The sequence below is a fragment of the Siphateles boraxobius genome, unplaced genomic scaffold (assembly GCF_051911475.1).
Source record: "Siphateles boraxobius isolate OS27281-9 unplaced genomic scaffold, OSU_SipBor_1 39, whole genome shotgun sequence".
Lineage (NCBI taxonomy): Eukaryota > Metazoa > Chordata > Actinopteri > Cypriniformes > Leuciscidae > Siphateles > Siphateles boraxobius.
Genome location: NW_027509019.1, coordinates 2612805 through 2634768, shown reverse-complemented (window position 1 = coordinate 2634768; position 21964 = coordinate 2612805). Strand labels below are relative to the sequence as shown.

Genomic DNA, 21964 nt, shown 5'->3' with positions numbered 1-21964 from the left:
TCTCTCGCACACACACACACACGCACACACACACACACAAGCACTTTGTGGTGAAGTTTAGACATGTGTAAATAATATGTAGGCTATTTATTGACTTTTCACCACAATATAATTAGTAAAACAGACTTGCAAAATAAGGTTTGGTTAGTGGATATTGTAAACAGTCACCCAAGTACTGAAAGTAAGCACTAGGTGTCAGTACAACATTAGTGACAGAGTGGAGTAGACTGGGGATTGGAAGCCAGTGTAACAGATGTTCTGTTGCTGTTACTGTTATGGACCTGAAAAGACAAAAACACGTTTGTTATAAAACTGTTTCTTCACTGGATTACGAAACATTACAGCTAGGTTTATCGGAATTGAATGAATGTCAGGTTTTACTTGTTCTCACAGTAGCTGAGACTCAACGCCTGTGACAACTAGCCCCGCGTCCCCTGTAGCATCAGTGGGAGGAGCGCGCGACTGATGCTGATGCTGAGCGTCTGATTGGCTGAGACGAAGCGCCCAGGACAGTCCTGACGCGACGCTCGCTCCCTCCTCACGCGGGTCAGACGCTCGCGGGGGTGATGTCATGTGTTTGACTGTCTGAAGACGCCGGACGGTCGGGCTCTCAGCATCTCTCAGGTAAACGCGCTCTTTCTCTGACATTCTCCGTGTTTATGATGATGATGAGAGTCAAGCACGTGCGGTTCTGATCGATCACAGGCGCGACGAGTACGTGGTTATTCACCGTGACATCGGCACCTGACGCGGGTTTTACTTCAGCTCGTCTCACGCGTCGATTTAAATTCTAAACTCGTGTATGTGTGTGAAGGCATTCATCTTAACGGTAGGCATGCGAATAACGAGGTGTGGCAGAACTTTCCCGTGGGTGTTTCAGCTGCTCGAGCTCCAGTAGTTGCTCTGGATGACCGAGCCGTCATCATCGATCCGGTTCCGAACCCGACCAGGACCGAACCGGATCCTGTGAGCGCGCGCCCGTCATCATCTCTCGAACTCTTCGTTAATCAAGGCTTTAGTATACAGTGAAAAGAGCTGCTTACTATCAGAACATGTTGATCATCGAGCTTAGCAAATCAAACTAAATATTAGTTTTAAGAGCAGTTTTAATTCACATTTAAAATGTAAGGGCTACTGTTACCAAATTCGGGACACGAGTTGTTTGATTTGTGTTACATTCTTAAATGTCATACTACAAAATGTATAATACTTACACTATGTAATATTTTAAAAATTACACCAGAATGGAAACTGGGTTGCATAATAAAGTCAACTTTAAATAAAAATGTACAAATAAATAAGATGTATTTACTTACCTTTCTGCTAGACCAAGTATGAGGTTAAAATCCCACTTGGCTGACTTTATATTCGCATACATTGATTGCATACCTACAAATTAGCTTCTTTTACCACTTCTTTCACACAGTTAGTTTTACTTTATTGATATTCAGATATTTTTATATTTTACATTTTCAATTGTCATTTTGTCATGACCTTTGGGACGCTTAAACGTTTATTGGTCTTAAAACGACCTTTTGCCTCATTGCACTTTTATGATGGATAGATGCACTTTTATGATGGATAGATGCACTTTTATGATGGACAGATGCACTTTTATGATGGATAGATGCACTTTTATGATGGATAGATGCACTTTTATGATGGATAGATGCACTTTTATGATGGATAGATGCACTTTTATCATGGATAGATGCACTTTTATGATGGATAGATGCACTTTTATGCTGGATAGATGCACTTTTATGATGGATAGATGCACTTTTATGATGGATAGATGCACTTTTATGATGGACAGATGCACTTTTATGATGGATAGATGCACTTTATGATGGATAGATGCACTTTTATGATGGATAGATGCACTTTATGATGGATAGATGCACTTTTATGATGGATAGATGCACTTTTATGATGGACAGATGCACTTTTATGATGGACAGATGCACTTTTATGATGGATAGATGCACTTTTATGATGGATAGATGCACTTTTATGATAGATAGATTTACTGGTACAATTCACTGCCATTATAAAGCTTGGAAGAGCCAGGATATTTCTTAATATAACTCTAATTGTATTCGTTTGAAAGAATAATGTCATATACACCTAGGAGGACTTGAGGCTGAGTAAATCATGAACTAATGTTTGGATGAACTATCCCTTCAATGGTACAAAGACCTCTTATATGTCAAAAAATGTTTTGAACTCTTAAAGAGTGTTAATGTTGTTAATTTCCTCCATATAGTGTCTACCTTCAGGTCTCTCACCGCGGTTTCACAGACGAGGCTTCAGCTTGTCCCAGATTAATATGCTCGTTTGAGCTGTTTTAACTAAAAGCATATCTTAAAATATGTCAGTGCCATTGTTTTGTCTCAAGATGCACACCAGTAATGTTTTTTTCTAGAGCAAAAGCTTCTTAATACCCTAATTTAAGCAAGGCCTAATCCTGGCTTAATCTAAACCCTGTCTGTGGAACTCGGCCTGAGTGTTTCATCTGTGAGGTGTCTGAATAATTCATGTGGATGAACTCGAACACAAACACTGGACTGCTCATTTGATGTCAGATCTTTAGTTCTAGATCAAGTTCTTTCACTTGTTCACCGTTTCTCCTGTACTAGTTTCACTAATTACATGCTTTCACAAATAAAAGCATCTGGTCTCTGATAAGACTGTGTCCGGCTGATAGCGGTCAGGAAAACTGCAGTCTGATATAGAGAGGTCACTGATGCACTGTGGGAAACCTGTCAGACTACCTGATCTCAGCCCTAAATATGACTTTCATTGCTACAATCTAATGTGGTCTGCTTGATTCAATAATATTTTTCATATTTGAAAAAAACAAGTTAATTGCGATGTTACCACATTTTTAAGCAATCTGACTAAACGTTTTGTTACAGTAGATTGCACAGATGCCCATCACTTCAAAGATGTGTTTCAACATTGGCACCATATTTGCTTTGAATATTATATTTAATTGTCCTTTGATACATATTTAAAATATCTGTGGTAAAAATCCAGCTTTTAATGTTGTTTATATGTCTATGTGGTGTTTTTAATATGCTTTAAGACAAACCATGTGTATTCATTTACATTACATTTACATTTATTCATTTAGCTGACGCTTTTATCCAAAGCGACTTACAATTGCTATATATTTCAGAGGTCGCACGACTCTGGAGCAACTAGGGGTTAAGTGTCTTGCTCAGGGACACATTGGTGTCTCACAGTGGATTCGAACCCGGGTCTCTCACACCAAAGGCATGTGTCTTATCCACTGCGCCATCACCACCACCACCATCATAAGTCAACACCATTGCTGAGTATTTTCTCCTTAAAATTGCAGTTAAGCAAAGACAGTTGTTACGAACTGCTCCGAGACAAGGTTGAGGATCCAAATGCAGTTTATTAGAGTAATCCAGAATCATAGTCAAACACACAGGCAAAGGGTCAAGCACAAGAAGGCAATCCAAACAAACAAACAAATAAACAGGCAGGGTCAGAGGCAAAAAGGGAATCCATGAAACAGGCAAAAATCCAAGAGACAATGAAACCAGGGAGAATGCTCAGAAATGCAGCGCAACAACAGACAAAACTTCACAGTGAGTGGATGAGAAAACCAGGATTATATGGGTTGAGCTAAACAAGATAATGAGACACAGGTGAATGTGATAATGGATGATGAGTCTGGGCAAAGAGTTATGGGAGATGTAGTTTGTGAGGGAATGACAATAGTCTGATGTGGAGTGCCTTCGGGCGGCTCTCAAGGCCACTCTAGCTGGTGACCGTTACAAGTCTCAAAATCACAAGTTTACAATCACTGGTGTTTCTGGTGTCACAAACCTACCTTGTAACCAATCAGATCAATGTGTGATCGTCAATGAGTGGATCTCTGAGCGAGTGGAGGCGGGGCTCATTTGCATATTCATTGAACCGCGAATACTAAATGAGGCAAGGGTGTCGAGTTGTACAGTTATATTTAGCTATTATAAGGCATGAAGAATTTTTTTTCAAGGAAAAAACTTATAAATATGTAATTTTGGTGATCAAAGGTGAGTTTTTAAGGATGGATTGACTACAGGGGGACTTTAAGTAATAAGGCCATCTAGGGCAGGCCATTAAAAGTGCAATATTGCTTTTAAACCGGATACTATAATAAATTGTGCTGGTCTTTTCTTTTCTATTGTGTCATATATCCGAGTGAAGCGCTTCAGGAACAAGAACAAATGTGGGCAGGGCTTGATTGTGTCCATGGGGAATTGATTGGATGTGGTTTGCTATTGGCTGATCTCATTTGAGTGACAGGATGACAGAATGAGCCTCTTCTAATAGTGTGAACTGTTTATAGTCGTCTGAAGACTGTGTTTCTCATGTTCAGTGTGAAAGCTCCTCAGAGACAGATCATTGTGCTCTTGGTTATTTCCTGACCACAAACACAACAACAACTTTATGAGGTCAGTCCATGAAATGCTGACGCAAAGATAGTGTGCATCACTCAAATGTCCTTCTTCCTCCTCAGTTAGCTTTTTTTGTCTTTTTGCAAGATACTAATTTATACTCGCCTCTGTCTGAAGCCTTGAGCCTTTTCATTCAGTCCATGTTCACAGAAACATATTGAACTAGTCATATGAGAAAGGAAATTGCTGGATGAAAAGAAATGACACTATAAATCTTTGGCTGTGAATGCACAGACTACCTGCTGACTGTTCATTTTACATTGGACTTAATATAGTTGGAACATATTTAATTGCAAGGAACCAGGTTAGGAGTTTCACCTTGACAATAAAGAAACAAGATTGTTGAACAACTAAAGATGATGTAAATTGACGGGAGTTTGTCATCTGATCAATCTGAAGGATGTTTGAGTCTGATATCTGTAACTTGTAGAGCCTCTTGCTGTATTATCAACACAAGGATGACACAAGTGTAATAAAATAACATGTATTTCTAAAAAGAGAAACAAGAGTAATCAACACAATAGGCCTACTAAATGAATACCATGAATGATAAAGGGATAAAAGGCATAAGACGCAAGGGTCCTAAATTCTTAAACAGGCCCAGAAGTAAGTGCAAAAAAGGCCCTTAACAATCTGAAACACAGGCTTAACCTCATTAGTGCTGTTTAACACAAAAGCAGATGTTTAGTAGGATGTTCATGTGGCTCTTTTCCATAGATTGCAATCAGAAATAAGATTAATAGTGAAAAGTCAAAAGTCAAATAGGCTAGATAGAAAGAACCATGTGTAACGTATCCACTGGAGGCAAGCTGGTTGAGAACCCAAATGTAACTTTAATTCAAAACATAATCAAACATAAAACAAAGACATGGAACTCGGCACAAGAACCTGGACAAACATTCAATACTAGACAAAGACACAGGGCAAACATGAGGGCTTAAATATACAGACTAATTACAAGACGAGGAACACCTGTGAACAATAATAAGACGATTAACCAATGACAAGACACATGGCAGGATCACATGACAAACAGGGAATCACATAACAAGACAAGAACCAGGAACAAGAAACAAAATTCAAACCGTGACATAGCTTAGTTCAGGGCGGACCAGACAGTTCAGGGGGCCAGGGTGGACCAGACAGTTCAGGGTGGACCATACAGTTCAGGAGACCAGGGTGGACCAGACAGTTCAGGAGGCCAGGGTGGACCAGACAGTTCAGGGCGGACCAGACAGTTCAGGGGGCCAGGGTGGACCAGACAGTTCAGGGTGGACCAGACAGTTCAGGGGGCCAGGGTGGTCCAGACAGTTCAGGGGACCGGGGTGGACCAGACAGTTCAGGGGGCCAGGGCGAACCAGACAGTTCAGGGTGGACCAGACAGTTCAGGAGACCAGGGTGGTCCAGACAGTTCAGGAGGCCAGGGTGGACCAGACAGTTCAGGGTTGACCAGACAGTTCAGGGCGTACCAGACAGTTCAGGGGGCCAGGGCGGACCAGACAGTTCAGGGGGCCACGGCGGACCAGACAGTTCAGGAGGCCAGGGTGGTCCAGACAGTTCAGGAGGCCAGGGTGGACCAGACAGTTCAGGGCGGACCAGACAGTTCAGGGGGCCAGGGTGGACCAGACAGTTCAGGGTGGACCAGACAGTTCAGGAGACCAGGGTGGTCCAGACAGTTCAGGAGGCCAGGGTGGACCAGACAGTTCAGGGTGGACCAGACAGTTCAGGGCGGACCAGACAGTTCAGGGGGCCAGGGCGGACCAGACAGTTCAGGGGGCCACGGTGGACCAGACAGTTCAGGGGGCCACGGTGGACCAGACAGTTCAGGGGACCAGGGTGGACCAGACAGTTCAGGGGGCCAGTGCGGACCAGACAGTTCAGGGGACCAGGGTGGACCAGACAGTTCAGGGGGCCAGAGTGGACCAGACAGTTCAGGGGGCCAGGGCGGACCAGACAGTTCAGGGGGCCAGGGTGGACTAGACAGTTCAGGGGGCCAGGGCGGACCAGACAGTTCAGGGGGCCAGGGTGGACCAGACAGTGCAGGAGGCCAGGGTGGGCCAGACAGTTCAGGGGGCCAGGGTGGACCAGACAGTTCAGGGGGCCAGGGCGTACCAGACAGTTCAGGGGACCAGGGCGGACCAGACAATGCAGGAAACCAGGGTGGACCAGACAGTTAAGGGGGCCAGGCCCGAACCGACTCTTTGGGCGGCCAGGGCGGAGACGTGCCTTCGGGCGGCCAGGGCGTAGCAGGCTGTGCAGGCGAGCAGGGCGGAGACACCCCTTCAGGGGGCCATGGCGGCGCGGCCTCTATGGTCCCATCAAGGGACCTACTGCCCGACCCCCCCCCCCAAAAAAAATGTTTTGGGAGCAGCTATGGGGTTATGGGCTGGAACAGACATCAGCTCAGGAACGGACACCGGCTCAGATGCATGTACCGCCCACACACACCATATGGCTGTGGCCATAATGGTCAGTGTTGCAGTCACTGAGAGCTCAGGCATAGCGGTGACGGCCATCTTGGGAAGAGACTCTGGCGTGGTGGCGGCCAACTCGACCCGAAGACACAGGCTCAGTAGGACTGACGTGAAGCACAGGCTCGGAAGGACTGATGTGAAGAAGCTCAGGCTCGGCAGGGCTGACGCGAAGAAGCTCAGACTCGGCAGGACTGACGCGAAGAAGCTCAGGCTCGGCAGGGCTGACGCGAAGAAGCTCAGGCTCGGCAGGGCTGACATGAGCTGGCTCTGGCTGAGAGGATACTGTGGGCTTGCGGGGCTGTTCATTCGCAAAGCCCACAGTAAATGATGAGCCACTCAACAAAAGGCCAAAGTCCATATACTGCACCACAGTGCTGTTAGGGGTTTTGGCAGGCATGAAGTAGTAAATATGCTCATCAAGTCCATGGCGAAACATGTCCTTTAAGACACTATCACCAAAATCCACCCCATGGCAAAGTTCACAAAACTCCCTCACGTAATCCTCACAGTCACCTTGGCTGAGGCGGAAGAGACGAATTGCTGGGTCCATGTTGGGTCTAGTATTCTGTAACATATCCACTGGAGGCAAGCTGGATGAGACTAATTACAAGACAAGGAACACCTGTGAACAATGATCAGACAATTGACCAACGATAAGACACATGGCAGGATCACATGACAAACAGGGAATCACATGACAAGACAAGAACCAGGAAAAAGAAACAAATCCCAAACTGTGACACCATAAAAGTGCATTTAAAATACTATTAATTCACTGTAATATAACTTTCAAATGAAAACGCATTTCTCAAACTAATTTTGACTTTTTACCATAGACAGAATGTGCCGAATGACCACTTCTGAATTGAGCATATTTAACTGAGCTGTACGACCATCCTTTGTATTAAAGGATTTGTTCACTTCAGAATTAAAATATCCTGATAATTTACTCCCCCCACGTCATCCCAGATGTTCTTGTCTTAAGAAATTAAGGTTTTTGAGGAAAACACTCCAGGATTTTCTCCATATAGTGACTTCAATGGAGTCCAACGGGTTGAAGGTCCAAATGTGAGTTTCAGTGCAGCTTCAAAGTCTCAACACGATCCCAGCCGAGGAATAAGAGTCTTATCCAGACAAACCAGCGGACATTTTATAAAGAAAAAAAAAAACATTTATGTACTTTTTAACCACAAATGCTCGTCTTGCTTGTGATGCGCCACACATTACGTAATCACGTTGAAACTGCATTTTGGACCTTCAACCCGTTGGACTCCATTGAAGTCACTATATGGAGAAAAATCCTGGAATGTTTTCCTCCAAAACCTTAATTTCTTTTCAACTGAAGAAAGAAAAGATATAAAAAGACTAATATCTTAGATGACGTGGGAGTGAGTACATTTTCAGAAAATCTTAATTTTGAAGTAAACTAAAGAGACTTTATTTGATACATGGGACCTGTAAACACATCCCCAGAGTGAACTAAACTGAACTCGCACTAAAAACTCATTTACATCTAAAATGAAATCTTCTTGAAAAATGTTTTACACAAGACATAGTAGGATATGGTTTCATTGTACGGAAAAGATTGATGGGAAAATTCTGCAAAACATCTGCTTTTGTGTTACACAAAAGAAAGACAGTCATTAAGAAAGAAAGAAAGAAAGAAAGTCATGCAGATTTGAAACAATATTCTGTGTAAAGGATTTGTCATTGCATGGCATCTAAGAGTGAAAGAAACTAAATGAAAGAAAATATAGATTTCAGAGGGAATCATGGCATGCAGCATAATGCAAATGATTTCAGGGTTGTCATAAACAACTGTTTAATTAATCATGAGGGCATAACTTGTATGCCTTAAACTGCAAAACATGAAGGATAAGGTGACCCTGGAAGATATTTTATACTCTGCAGATTGAACATGATCTCATCAAACTGAATTCATGTCACATCTTTTTCCTAAACTCATTTGAAATACGACACACTGTAGTTTTCCCTCTGGGTCTGAGACTTTCCCTAAAGGATCACCTCCACAGTGTTCAGCACTCGAGTCTCACGCTGTCTTCTGTCTGTTGTCATAGAAACGCCACCGGCAGAACAAGCTATGTGAGGAAGAGAAGTCTGCCTTGTTTAAACATCCTTGTGTTGGAATTATTAGAGACAACGGTGAGAAATGCACATTAGAAAAGATGAAATCGATATTAATAACAGGAATGTAGTTCTTCTGACTGTTATTTTACACCGCTCTGTATTTTGCCTGAATGGATCCTGTTTTAACTATTAAGCAGTCCAAACTCTTTCAGTAGTTGAGTGAAAGTTGACAGACAGGTAACTCATCGCACCGTGAGGGAAGCTGAATGTGAACAGCTGTATTGTATTGAAGAGGACAAAACATACACATATGTCTCAAATTTAAAATCAGTCCTCTCAATTTCAAGTCATCATCTCTCTATATAGCCTTGTGTTCATGTCAGATCACTCCTTAGCTACATCAGGAAAGTTTTACAGGTACAACCCTATTGTAATTGTAAGGATTTTTATTATTATTCCACCATAAAACTGATCGGCAGACCAAACCGTAAGGCTTAGACACTTGAAACTCGCTCGCTACCAAAGTCCCTTTCAAGGAAAGTCTGTTCACTCTGCGGCCATATTTGCAACGCCTCCGGGCAGTATTTCGGGCATCAAGACCAAGTCCTATCTGTTTGAATGGGGGAATCGTGAAATCTCTAAACAGCTTGCCGCACTCACAATGAGTGTTGCCAATTTTGGTTTTGTTACCGTTGATTTCCACTCCCAAAAGTAAGATTATGGCACTCCTACACCCCCAAAACACCCCCAAGATGTACAAATTCAGTGGAGAATGGAGAAAATCGCATTGTGCTATTCTTGGGCTAATTTTGTTGCACAGACCTGGCAACCCTGCTCACAATTAAATAACATATATCAAAATGTGAAAATGCGCATAACCATAACACCTGTACCATTTGCCATAGACTCAATTGCCTTAAACAATTGGAATCCTAAAGATGAACAATATTACTAATACTACAATCTACTTTTGCGAACTAGTCCTAGGTTTTTCACCCAATCTCTGGAGTCTGAATATCAATAATTTCGATTCACATTCATGACAAGATCCCAAAAAGTTCAAAGTGGCCGGGGACACTTTTAGGAAAATGGCTATAACTCTTGAACGGAACGAGATATTTTCACCAAACTCCGTACAAGATGCGCTTGATCTGAGGTCACAGTAAAAAATCCTGAAGTTTGGCCAGGCAACAGGAAAAAAGCATGAAAATGGTTATAACTAAGCAACTGTAAACTTGATTAACTTGGAAATTGGAATACAGTGTGTAAAGTGTAAAAAGACCAGTTTAGCTCAAAAGATATTATTAATTAATGTATAGGGAATTCAAAATAATAAGTGGCCGAGCAAATGACTCATCCAGCCTTCATTTGAAAGGGCCGTAACTATCAGCTCTGCAGCGGATATTAATAACCAAACTATAGTGAAAACACTATTTTTTAGCAAGGTAACTTAGATCAGCAGTTTAAATTTGTAAGCACATAACACAATAACACTTCTCTTTAAAATAAGGTTTCATAAGGTCAAATAGAAGTTAGAATCAAGAGCTATAAAGTATGGACCTTTTTGAATTATTGACTAAACAATTGGTTTTCCCCATGTGTAAAATGTGTTCTGCTAATAATGATAGATATTAAGAAAAAAACTGGCTTTCAGATATTCGTATTGGGAGATGACAGGAAGTTAAAATTGTCAGTATAAGACAATTTTAAGTTTATTTAGTTTGACCTACCATGGCACTGATTAAGAAAATTCTGTCAAACTGATAAGATTCCTGGTGCTTAAATAATATAAAATAAAATACATCATACATCCTATGTTAACAAGTCATTATATATATACTTTATTGCAGTTAAATATCAACCAACTTTGCATGTGTGGATGATACCATAAAAGACCATTTTGCAAAAATAAACAAACAAAAACAAACAAATAAATAAACCTCACGAGGGAGCATATGTTGCCGGGACCCTGCTAAGACAGTTCACACTTCAAACTAGAGATGCATCGATCCGATACTCTGGATCGGTATCGGCGCCGATCCAAGCTTTTTGAATGGATCGAATATCGGTGATGCAAGACCGATCCAAGTTCGATACCGTGTTACCAGTGATTGACGAATGAATGGCAATAAACGATGGCCTACTGTATAATAATTCTTTTAAGAACTAAATTATTTATTTTTAAACATTGCCTTAAATTAAATACATTTAAAATACGTTGTGCTGCTTGCGCAATCACACGTGAGTGTGACAGGCAAGTTGAGGCGGAACCTTTTACATTCAAAGTACAGCAGTTCCAAAAATTTAAAAATAAATAAATAAAAAAGGATAAAGATAAATGACAACTTTTATATAGCTGTATAATGACCATGTAACTTTGCATAAAAATAGACTATTTATTCTGCATGTTTTGTCTCAGATGCTTTTCAAATGCAGACGTGGCCAGGCATGCAAAAAATGCCCTGATACAAGAGGTCGAGAAGATGGAAGATGCACTGAAGAGGAGGACAACTACTGCCTTAGCTGCTGCAGCAGATCCAGCAGAGAAGGTTTCTCATGCAGAAGCAAGCGGGTCAAGCACACACAAGCAAGAGCACCTTCATGATGATGTTTGATGAAGTTCTCAAGAAGCAAGAAGAACCTTGAGGAATAATTACCACGCGTGCTTTTCTTCAAATACAAACGTATATGACAGAGCAAATTATCCCTCGGTCTGAAAACCCATTCCATTACTGGGCAGTGAACAAGCTTCGTTTCCCTGCCCTTGCTGCTACTGCATCAGCCTTTCTTTCTGCCCCCTGTAGCAGTGTTGAGAGTGAAAGACTGTCTAGCACTGCCTCCAACATTCTAGATGAAAGAAGGAATCGACTAAAAGCAGAGAGAGCAGAAATGCTAATATTCCTCAAAAAAACCTGCCAATGATGATCAAGTGAATCCTGAAGCAGGTTTATGTTACTGGTGAAGTCTATACTTGTCTTGGTTGTTATATTAGTGTTTGTTTTCTAGGTGTAAGGTATACTTTATAATAAGAACTGTGTTGCAGCTTGCTACCGTTCAGATTTAAGATTCACTAGATTTAGAATATTACTTTTTGGATTTTATTCAGAAAATAATTTTATTTGATAATTGCAGTAAATATTGTTAAGTTTGTTTGTGATACATCTAGTAAGTGTTGAAATTACTGTTCATTTTGCTACTGCATCATTTAGTTTTCTTAATAAAGTTTTCAGCCATACATTTTGTCCCCTTTTCATCAAGTAATGTGCAGTCAGATTTGGTATACATTTCTTTACCTAATATAAATAAATCTTAATGACCAAGTGAATTGTATACATTCTTTAGTTTTGAAGGTAAAAAAAACCACAACTGATATCGGATTGGTATCGGTATCGGCCGATACTCAGAATTTTGGTATCGGATCGGACCGGTTTTGAAAAAATGGTATCGTTGCATCCCTACTTCAAACCACCCTCCCTAATGTTCAAACCAAAACTACGCTCTTGAAATTGATGCTTAAAATAAAGATTGTATCAATTACATCGTTACACTAGTATGTGGCGACAAGTGACTGTTAACAAAAGTTATTGGTCATTGAATCATTCAAGAGATTTGTTCAAAAATGCTGATTCATCCAGTTATGAAACAAGTGAAGTCTTTATGAGTGAGTCATTGGCTCATTCATTCAAAAAAAAATTTTAAGCAATTAACATTTTGTCAGAACCTCTACTAAATTACATCTGATTTTGTTTAGTTGTCTGTTCAGAATAGTAGAAGAATCGGGATCTCTAATTGATTCAGTATAGACTTATACTGACTATTATTAAGATGGCGCCGCGGATGGCTGCCTCGGTGTGGAGCTCTCCAGCTATTGTGTTGTTTTTGTTCGTTTGTTCTGCGTTTAGTCATTCTTTTCCTATCAGTTTCACCAAAGACGAACAACTGGACATTAGGAAACACACACCAGATAACTTTTCTACAGTTTTTGATTATTCGGACGTCTTGCAGGACATTCTCGTCGGAGGGGCAGCGGTGTTGTTCAAACACGCGGTCAGACGCAAACGCGGGAAGCGAGCCGGTGCGCTGGTTGAACTCCGCGAGCACGGCCTGCGCACTGCACTCCCCAGTATTCATCTTGCGAATCTCCGATCCCTTCCTAACAAAACGGATGAACTTCTTCTCCTCACCCGCACTAACAAGGATTTTTTAAACTCTGCTGCTTTGTGCTTCACTGAAACCTGGCTGAGTGAAGCCATACCGGACAACGCAATACATCTGCCCGGCATCCAGCTGTTCTGAGCCGATCGCATCGCGGAGCTAACAGGGAAAACAAGAGGTGGTGGATTGTGTTTCTACATTAACGAAACTTGGTGTTCAGATGTAACAACACTGAAGAAGAAGTGCTCTCCTAATTTAGAGGCACATTTCATAAACTGTAAACCTTTCTACTCGCCTCGGGAGTTTTCCTCTTTCATTCTCGTGAATGTTTACATCCCTGCAGAAGCGTGCGTGAGCGCGGCGCTACAACAGCTGGCTGAACAAATAGCGGAAACGGAACAAAGGTACCCAGACTCTCTTCTAATCATTCTTGGGTATTTTAATAAAGCAAATCTTTCCCATGAACTACCAAAATACAGACAGCACGTTACATGTCCCACCAGAGTAATATACTGGACCACTGTTACACCACAATAAGGAATGCGTATCACTCCGTTTCACGGGCAGCTTTAGGGCTCTCTGATCACTGTTTGGTTCATCTCATACCGACCTACAGGCAGAAACTGAAATCAGCTAAACCTGTAATAAGGACTGTAAAAAGATGGACTAATGAAGCAGAGCAGGATCTACAGGCCTGCTTTGATTGCACTGATTGGACTGTTTTTGAAGTTGCTACCAACGATCCGGATGAGCTCACAGATACTGTAACATCATATATAAGTTTCTGTGAGGATACATGCATTACTACCAGGACATTCTTATCATTCACTAATGATAAACCATGGTTTACTGGGAAACTCAAACATCTTCGTCATGCCAAAGAGGATGCCTACAGAAGTGGGGATAAAATCTTGTATAACCAGGCCAGAAACAGACTGACAAAGGAGATCAGAGTTGCTAAAAGAAGCTACTCTGATAAACTGAAAAAACAGTTTTCATCCAACGACTCATCATCAGTCTGGAATGGCCTGATCACCAACTACAAGTCACCATCCCCTCGATCTGTGGACAATCAACATCTGCTTGTGGGCATCTCATCTGCTTGTTTAAAAGCCTGCGCTGACCAACTGACCCCGGTCTTCACGCAGATATTCAATAGATCATTGGAGCAGTGTGAAGTTCCCTGCTGCTTCAAACGCTCCACTATCATTCCTGTCCCCAAAAAACCTAAAATCACTGGACTTAATGACTGCAGACCTGTCGCTCTCACGTCTGTGGTCATGAAGTCGTTTGAAAGACTGGTGTTGGCCCACCTGAAGGACATCACTGGACCCCGGCTGGATCCTTTTCAGTTTGCTTACAGAGCAAACAGGTCTGTGGATGATGCAGTCAACATGGGACTCCATTATATCCTGCAACATCTCGACAGACCTGGGACTTATGCTAGGATCCTCTTTGTGGACTTCAGTTCGGCCTTCAATACCATCATGCCTGGTCTTCTCACAGCCAAACTGACCCAGCTCTCCATACCATCCTCGATCTGTCAGTGGATCTCCAGCTTCCTGACAGACCGGCAGCAGCGAGTGAGACTGGGGAAACACACATCTAGGACTCTCACCACCAGCGCTGGCACCCCTCAAGGGTGCGTTTTCTCCCCACTGCTCTTCTCCCTGTACTCTAATGACTGCACTTCTAAAGACCCCACTGTCAAGCTCCTGAAATTTGCTGACGACACCACTGTCATCGGTCTCATCCGAAACGGTGACGAGTCTGCTTACAGACTGGAGGTTGAACAGCTGGCTGTCTGGTGCAGTTATAACAACCTTGAGCTGAACACGCTCAAAACAGTGGAGATGATCGTGGACTTCAGGAGGAACAGCCCAGCACTCCCCCCACTCACCATCATGAACAGCACTGTGGAAGCGGTGGAGTCATTCAGGTTCCTGGGCACTATCATCTCTCAGGACCTGAAGTGGGACAATCACATTGACTCCACTGTGAAAAAGGCCCAGCAGAGACTGTACTTCATTCGCCAGCTGAAGAAGTTCAACTTGCCACAGGAGCTGCTGATTCAGTTCTACTCAGCCGTCATTGAGTCTGTCTTGTGCGCTTCCATCACTGTCTGGTTTGGTTCAGCTACCAAATCAGACATCAGGAGACTACAACGGACAGTCCAGACTGCGGAGAGGATCATTGGTGCCCCCCTGCCAAACCTCCAGGACCTGTACTCTTCCAGAGTGAGGAAGAGAGCAGGTAAAATCATCACAGACTCCACTCACCCTGGACACCACCTGTTCGAACTGTTACCGTCAAGACGGAGACTCAGATCACTGGCCACAAGAACATCTCGGCACAGGAACAGTTTCTTCCCACAGGCCATTTCCCTCCTGAACAGTTAACACTCCTCCCAAGGCATATGCCTGTAAGTGCAATACTCCCACTGTTTAGTGCAATATCTTAAAAATTCAGGTGATATTTATATTTATTTATATTTATTCATACTATTCAAAATACTGTAAATATGCTCATAATCTGTAAATGTTTATTCTGACAAAACCCAACTGTGACCATATATTTTTATAGTTTTTTTGTATTTTTTTAAATATAATTTTATTTGTAGAATTTGTATTACTTTGTTTCTTGTTGTATCTGTATTTGTATGTGTGCACTGGAAGCTTCAGTACCAAGGAAAATTCCTTGTGTGTTTAAGCACACTTGGCAATAAAGCTCTTTCTGATTCTGATTCTGATTCTCAGTTTATCCAGAATTATGCAGCTCTAACTTGTAGTATTAGTGTAAGTCCAAGACTTAACCAATTTTTTCATCAGAAGGTGAGGTGTTATTACCATCACACACACAATACTAAACGTTGACTTGAAGACTGATTAAGGCCATGATCAGATCTGAATTCCAGGATACGTAATACATGTCTTAAAGTCCCCCTGAAGTCAATAATTTTGTCCCTTAAATCTCATCTATGATCACCAAATTACATATTTAAATATTTTTTCCTTGAAAAAATTTCTTCATGCCTTAAAGGGGTGGTAAAATGGCATTTTCACAAGATGTAAAATAAATCTCTGATGTCCCCAGAGTGTGTGTGTGTGAATTTTAGCACAAAATACGCCACAGATATTTTTATATAGTTGTCACTTTTTGAGGGTTTGCAAAAACGCACCGTTTTGTGCCTGGCCCTTTAAATGCAAATGAGCTTCTGCAGAGGGCGGGGTTTCAAGAGCTCTTGTGTGTTACCAGAGCGATTACCGAACGCAGACACACTAAAATGACAGAAACTGTTCTGCCTTTAATGTTAAAACGGAGTCAGACAAAGATGGAGAGACTCCAGAAGAAGTGACAACATGTAGAATGCAACAGGAAGTCTCTGAATGGTTAGTTGATGAATTTATGTTGCTGATGTGGAGTTAACTATCTTCAATTAGCATATTCTGTCATGATAATCTATAAATCGCTCGTATAGGAACTGTTGTGAGATGCACACAGAGTGACTTTCTATTGCATGTGAAAAGAAGGATGCTAAAGTTTGAGCTGACTCACAAATACACTCTTATACAACAACTTTTCCTCTTCTCAACATGGACTGCGTATCCCGGGGGCGGGGCTTATGTACATTTTAGGGTTGCTGATGTCACTAAACCCAGGAGGAATGTCGTGTAGTCCCTACCAGCCGTTTGTTGTAGTCCTTTTCTTTAAAAGCAAATATCTCCCTTTGCTTTGAACTTTGAGCATTGTAACTTTGCAGATGTTGTTTATGCTCAAACAGCAACATTTCACACTAGCTAAAGTTAGAAAAGTGAAATCATACTTTACCACCCCTTTAAAATATCTTAAATATAATGCCCAATGTATACTTCTGCGTCACACTCACGCTGTAGCTACGTCGTAGGCTGTACTGTATGTAGCACACGTATCCTTCGTTGTACCCTGACGTGCACCTCTCCAAAAATGTAACAATACGTCAATTCTACGCGGACGCAAGCGCTGTGATTGGGCTGTTAGAACCCCTCCCTCAGGTTTCACATGCTCCCTCTGCATGTGTAATTAGGTGTCAATGCGGACAACGACGTAGAAGTATAAATGAAAACCAATGCATAGCCTTCAGCATAGAGGCTCCGGCGCAGTTCCAACACTGAAGTATTAACCAGCCTTAACTCGACACCCTTGCCTCATTTAGTATGCCCGGTTCTGTGAATATGCAAATGTGCCCCGCCTCCGCTCACTCACTCACTCACTCACTCAGAGATCCACTCGTTGACGATCACACGTTGATCTGATTGGTTACAAGGTAGTTTGTGACGTCAGAAACACCAGCGATTTCAAACCGTGTTTTTGGTTCACTGCAGTTTTAAGGAGAAAATACTCAGCAATGCTGTCGACTTATGAATTTACACATGCTTTGTGTTAAAGCATATTAAAAAAACACCACATAGAGACATAAACAACATTAAAAGCTGGATGTTCACCACAGGGGACTTTGAATCATAAAACAGCTGGAAGAAGCTTCATTTGTGAGAAGTTTGAAGTCTAATTCAGATGTATCTTGTTTGTTATATCTAGACCTTTGAAAACCTCTCCTTCTGCCCTTCATATCCCAGAATCCCCAGAGCCTGGCGTTTTGCCCTGGAGCGTGAGGACAGCTGATGGACCTGAGGCCGGACCTCGCTGAGGTAGGAGCGCTGTGTTACACTGTTAGCTCAAGCCCAGGTCCCTCATTAGTGCTACATCAGGTGAATTGTGTTGATTGATTAATGAAGTTGTGATTGTCTTGTTGTGTTTGCCCTGGAGCACACAGTAAATCTTCACTGAGGGCGGCATCCAACTGCACATCTGTGTCTGTGTTTTTCTTGCTTCATGAAAATTAAGCTCTTTCAGCAGTATTATAACCTTAACTTAGAACAGCTCAACCGTATCAAGCTCCTCATCCTAATATTGTGTTATTAATTTGAATGGGAGATTTCTGTTTAATGGTATAGTACCACCTCATCTTCAAGCACGAGATTTTCAGATGTCTTCAGCTTTCGACACATGGCCCATTTCCTTTTAATCACGTTGTGTGTGAATGATGATTGTCGTAGCTTTAGCAGTTTTCATTGGCTTATTCTGGTTGTGAGCTTTGAGTTCTAGCTCGAGCTGTTAGTTACTCACATATTGACTTCTGTTACAGTCCTCCATGTGATCTAGTCTTACTAGTTCACCTCAGAATGTTTGCATTTGGTTTATTTGTAAGCAGTTGGTCTGTGATGTCTATAATTTTGGTCAAGCACAAATATATTCTCATGATGTAAATTACATTATATCGCAGCATTGTTAAATTCTTCATTCTGATTTGTTGATGATGAAAGGCTGTTGATTATTATTCTATAATCGCACAGCTATTGAGTAATTCCAAGTGTTTTCAGCATATTCGATTCAGACTAGGAACCGTGGCTTGGGAAGAAAGTTGAGCTCTATGAGGGCAAAAACTTTTTCTTGAGATTAATACATTTATATTTGTTAAGTGTGAAATGAGTGGAGTAATTGTGTCTGGACGGCTGAATTGATGAACTGAAAATAAATGCTGATGTTTCTGCTTCGTGCCAAGCCACATTACCACTGTTTATTTTCCATAATTCAGCAGGTCATCTTTCTCATTTCAGGGAAATTGTACAGGATACTACTGCAAAACTAAATGATAACAGATATACATTGAGTATTTTTATTTTGCCTGTCAAGGCTTTGACATGTTTTGCAGTGCAGTGATTTTAAATATAGTTATCTCACTTTTGTACACTGAATGTGTCTGTGGTCTGACACCCCTTTCAGGTTTTGGAGTCTCTACAAGGGCCCTATGATTGCCACGAAAAAAGGAAAAACATACAAAATATAAAATCAGATAAACATGAAAATTCATAACATGAATTTGAGGCTAATATTGAGTATTTTAATTACATTTACAAATTTACATTTATTTGAATTACACCGTTTTAATAATTTATAAACGTGTTATTCTTCTAGTTATTTAACTAATGCAGCTAATGATTGTGGATTCACTGGAAATCGGTGAACATGAGACATGATGTGCTGCTCTGCCATTTCTCTGAGACTCCAGCTGTAACGAACTGCTCCGAGACACAAATGCGGAGGATCCAAATGCAATGTTATTAAAAGGGTAATCCACAATCGTAGTCGAAAACAGCCAAAGCTCATGAACAACGCTTAACCAATAACAGGGGCACAGGTAAAAACAGAGGAAACCAGGCAGAAGATCAAGAAACTAGGAGAATGCTCAGAATTGAAGCATTACTCTAGACAAGACTTCGCAATGAATGACTGCGATAACCAGGCTTATATAGGGTAATGAGACACAGCTGTAAACAATCATGGATGATTAGACCGGGCAGTCTAATGCGAGTCCGTGCAAGAATAACACGTTCCCGTGATGAGTGCGATCATCGACCTGTTCTACTGGTTCTGGGAAGAAAGGAGCTGGAATCCATTTAAAAGGCATCAGTTTGTTGTCCACAGAAACCTGATCCCACTGAACTGAAACTCTTACACACATTGTGTGATTAGAGGTTGCCATCCTGTTTGCCTGCTATTTACTACAATAGTGTTAATGATGTCAAATTAATCAATTATGAAAGACATTAAATTTCAGCTGTACTGGCAGCTCGACAGAAGACAATAATGTAGTCATTCAGCTCAGTGTTCAGTGTTCAAATAAAAGAAATAAAAATGCACGCTGTTGTAAAGATTTTTTTTTTACGTTGTTAACGTTTTTTCAATTAAATTGTGTAGACATGCTTTTTGATGATTAAAATGTAATGTTTTAGTACATTGTTCTCACGTAAACATCCTCAATGTCCATCAGTATTTGAGCAAAGCGTTTAGTCATTTTCAACCCAAATAAAAACAAAAAAGTTTAATAAATCAGAGTTATTGAAATACTTGGTATATTACAAGACACACACTATAATTGCAGTATGCATCAAATCCATAGCCAAGCATTGTGATAAGATCACAATCCCACTCATGCCTCACAAACACACACAAATATGTCGGAGGAGGAAGTAATGTACAATTCGAAAAGCAATAAAGAAAATCCTATCTCGCTTCCAATACAGGATTGCTAATGGAAGAAAGTGTTTGAAGGCCTTAAACAAACACACACTCCATTAGTCTATTGATGCGCTGTAATGATAATGGCTCATGTCTCAGCGAGTCCTCGTTCAGATCACAGTTTACAGCGCATGCACTTCTGCTGGAGGAGAACTGATAATGGACCATGCCGTTTTATATCGGGGATCTACTGTACTACTATTTATAGAGGAAAAACGTCTGTCAAGCCTATCTGGACAAAGATATCACAGAAATCATTCAAAATACAAAACACTAACAGAACAAAGTCACAATAATGCAAACTATTATCTAAGCTAAAATGATCTTAGCATGAAAAGTAGCTGGTTTGAAACACATTCAATGCTTATAAAGCACATATTAATTTAGTTATTCTGCATGACCATATTCTACATCCCTTAATCAACCAATCCCTAAACTTAACAACCTTACTTACTATTAATTACCAGTAATTAGGAGTTTATTGAGGCAAAAGTTGTAGTTAATGATTAGATAGTATTGAGATTTGGACCCTAAACTAAAGTATGACCATAATTGGTTGAAGTGATATTGAGATGAGTGTCGTCCAACGCAACAGATGCATTGTCGTGTGTGTGTGTGTGTGTGTGTGTGTTCAGGGCTGTGTGTGTGGGCTGGAGATTCATGAGAAAACACCAATACAGGCACGAACTGTTGGTCACTCGGTCACAAAACTGCCATTCCCCTCGACAGCTGGACTGAACTGACGAGAAAATGGCTTACGTCACACACTCCTTACATCACTTATCACCGGCAGGTGTCTCCAAATCCGCTCTACTTAGATTTTTTTAATACACATTATCATTAAACAATGAAATTGCTTTGTAACTAAAACAGGCGTTTTGCCACAATTCATAATTAATTTTATTTTCCCCGTTGCGTGTGTGTGTGTGTGTGTGTGTGTGTGTGTGTGTGTGTGTGTGTGTGTGTGTGTGTGTGTGTGTGTGTGTGTGTGTAACTAATGTGTAGCAAATTAGCTCTAAAGAAATATTAATAATCTATCATAACTTGTTATAATTGATTATGAATATTTTGATCAGTTAATAGAATTAACTTAATGTAGTAAAATTTATATTACAATCAATTAACCTGTTTGTGCCGTGAACACTTGAACACTCTTGTTTATTAATTCTAAGAAATGTACATTTTCGGGGTATGGGAAATGTCTTTCTTACTGGACCGTACTATTCAGAGCCTGTAATCAAAATCTATGATTAGGGACTCCAGTATATGAGCTTGAGACACGGACAACTTTACGTGTGATATGAACAAGACTTTATTAACTAGACTAAACATTTAAACTACTCTAACATACACATACATACTTGCATGCAGTTTCCCAAGGGAAAGAGAGCCGAAGCAGAATACAGGAAAGCAAGAAGTTATAGCATTGTTTGAAGTTCAGCAGATCAACAGCCTTGAGCAAACCATCAGTTTAGCTCTAACACACCCTTCTTTAAAAGGGGTAAGGATACTTAATGTATCGAATTATGAGACTAGGTTTGATACTTGCATGTCTCGCCCATTTGAATTAAACTGTCCTGATGCAATGTGTTGATGTTCAGGTTGATCTTTGCTGATGTTGTCTTGATGAGAGAGAATCGGTGGGAGTCAGAGGAT

General features: G+C 41.1%; 1 protein-coding gene across 2 annotated transcripts in view; it reads left to right on the top strand.

Annotated features, from left to right (window-relative positions):
• Positions 1-549: 549 nt before the first annotated feature.
• schip1 (schwannomin interacting protein 1) overlaps positions 550-21964 on the top strand; it is a 338762-nt gene continuing 317347 nt past the window's right edge. The window contains exons 1-2 of one of the 2 annotated variants that reach the window (XM_077197345.1): positions 550-624; positions 17806-17877. In XM_077197345.1, the coding sequence (XP_077053460.1) occupies positions 17851-17877 (27 nt within the window). In that variant the 5' untranslated portion in view covers positions 550-624; positions 17806-17850. Of the gene's footprint in view, positions 625-17767; positions 17878-21964 lie in introns of both variants that reach the window. The other variant, XM_077197344.1, reaches the window with a different exon arrangement.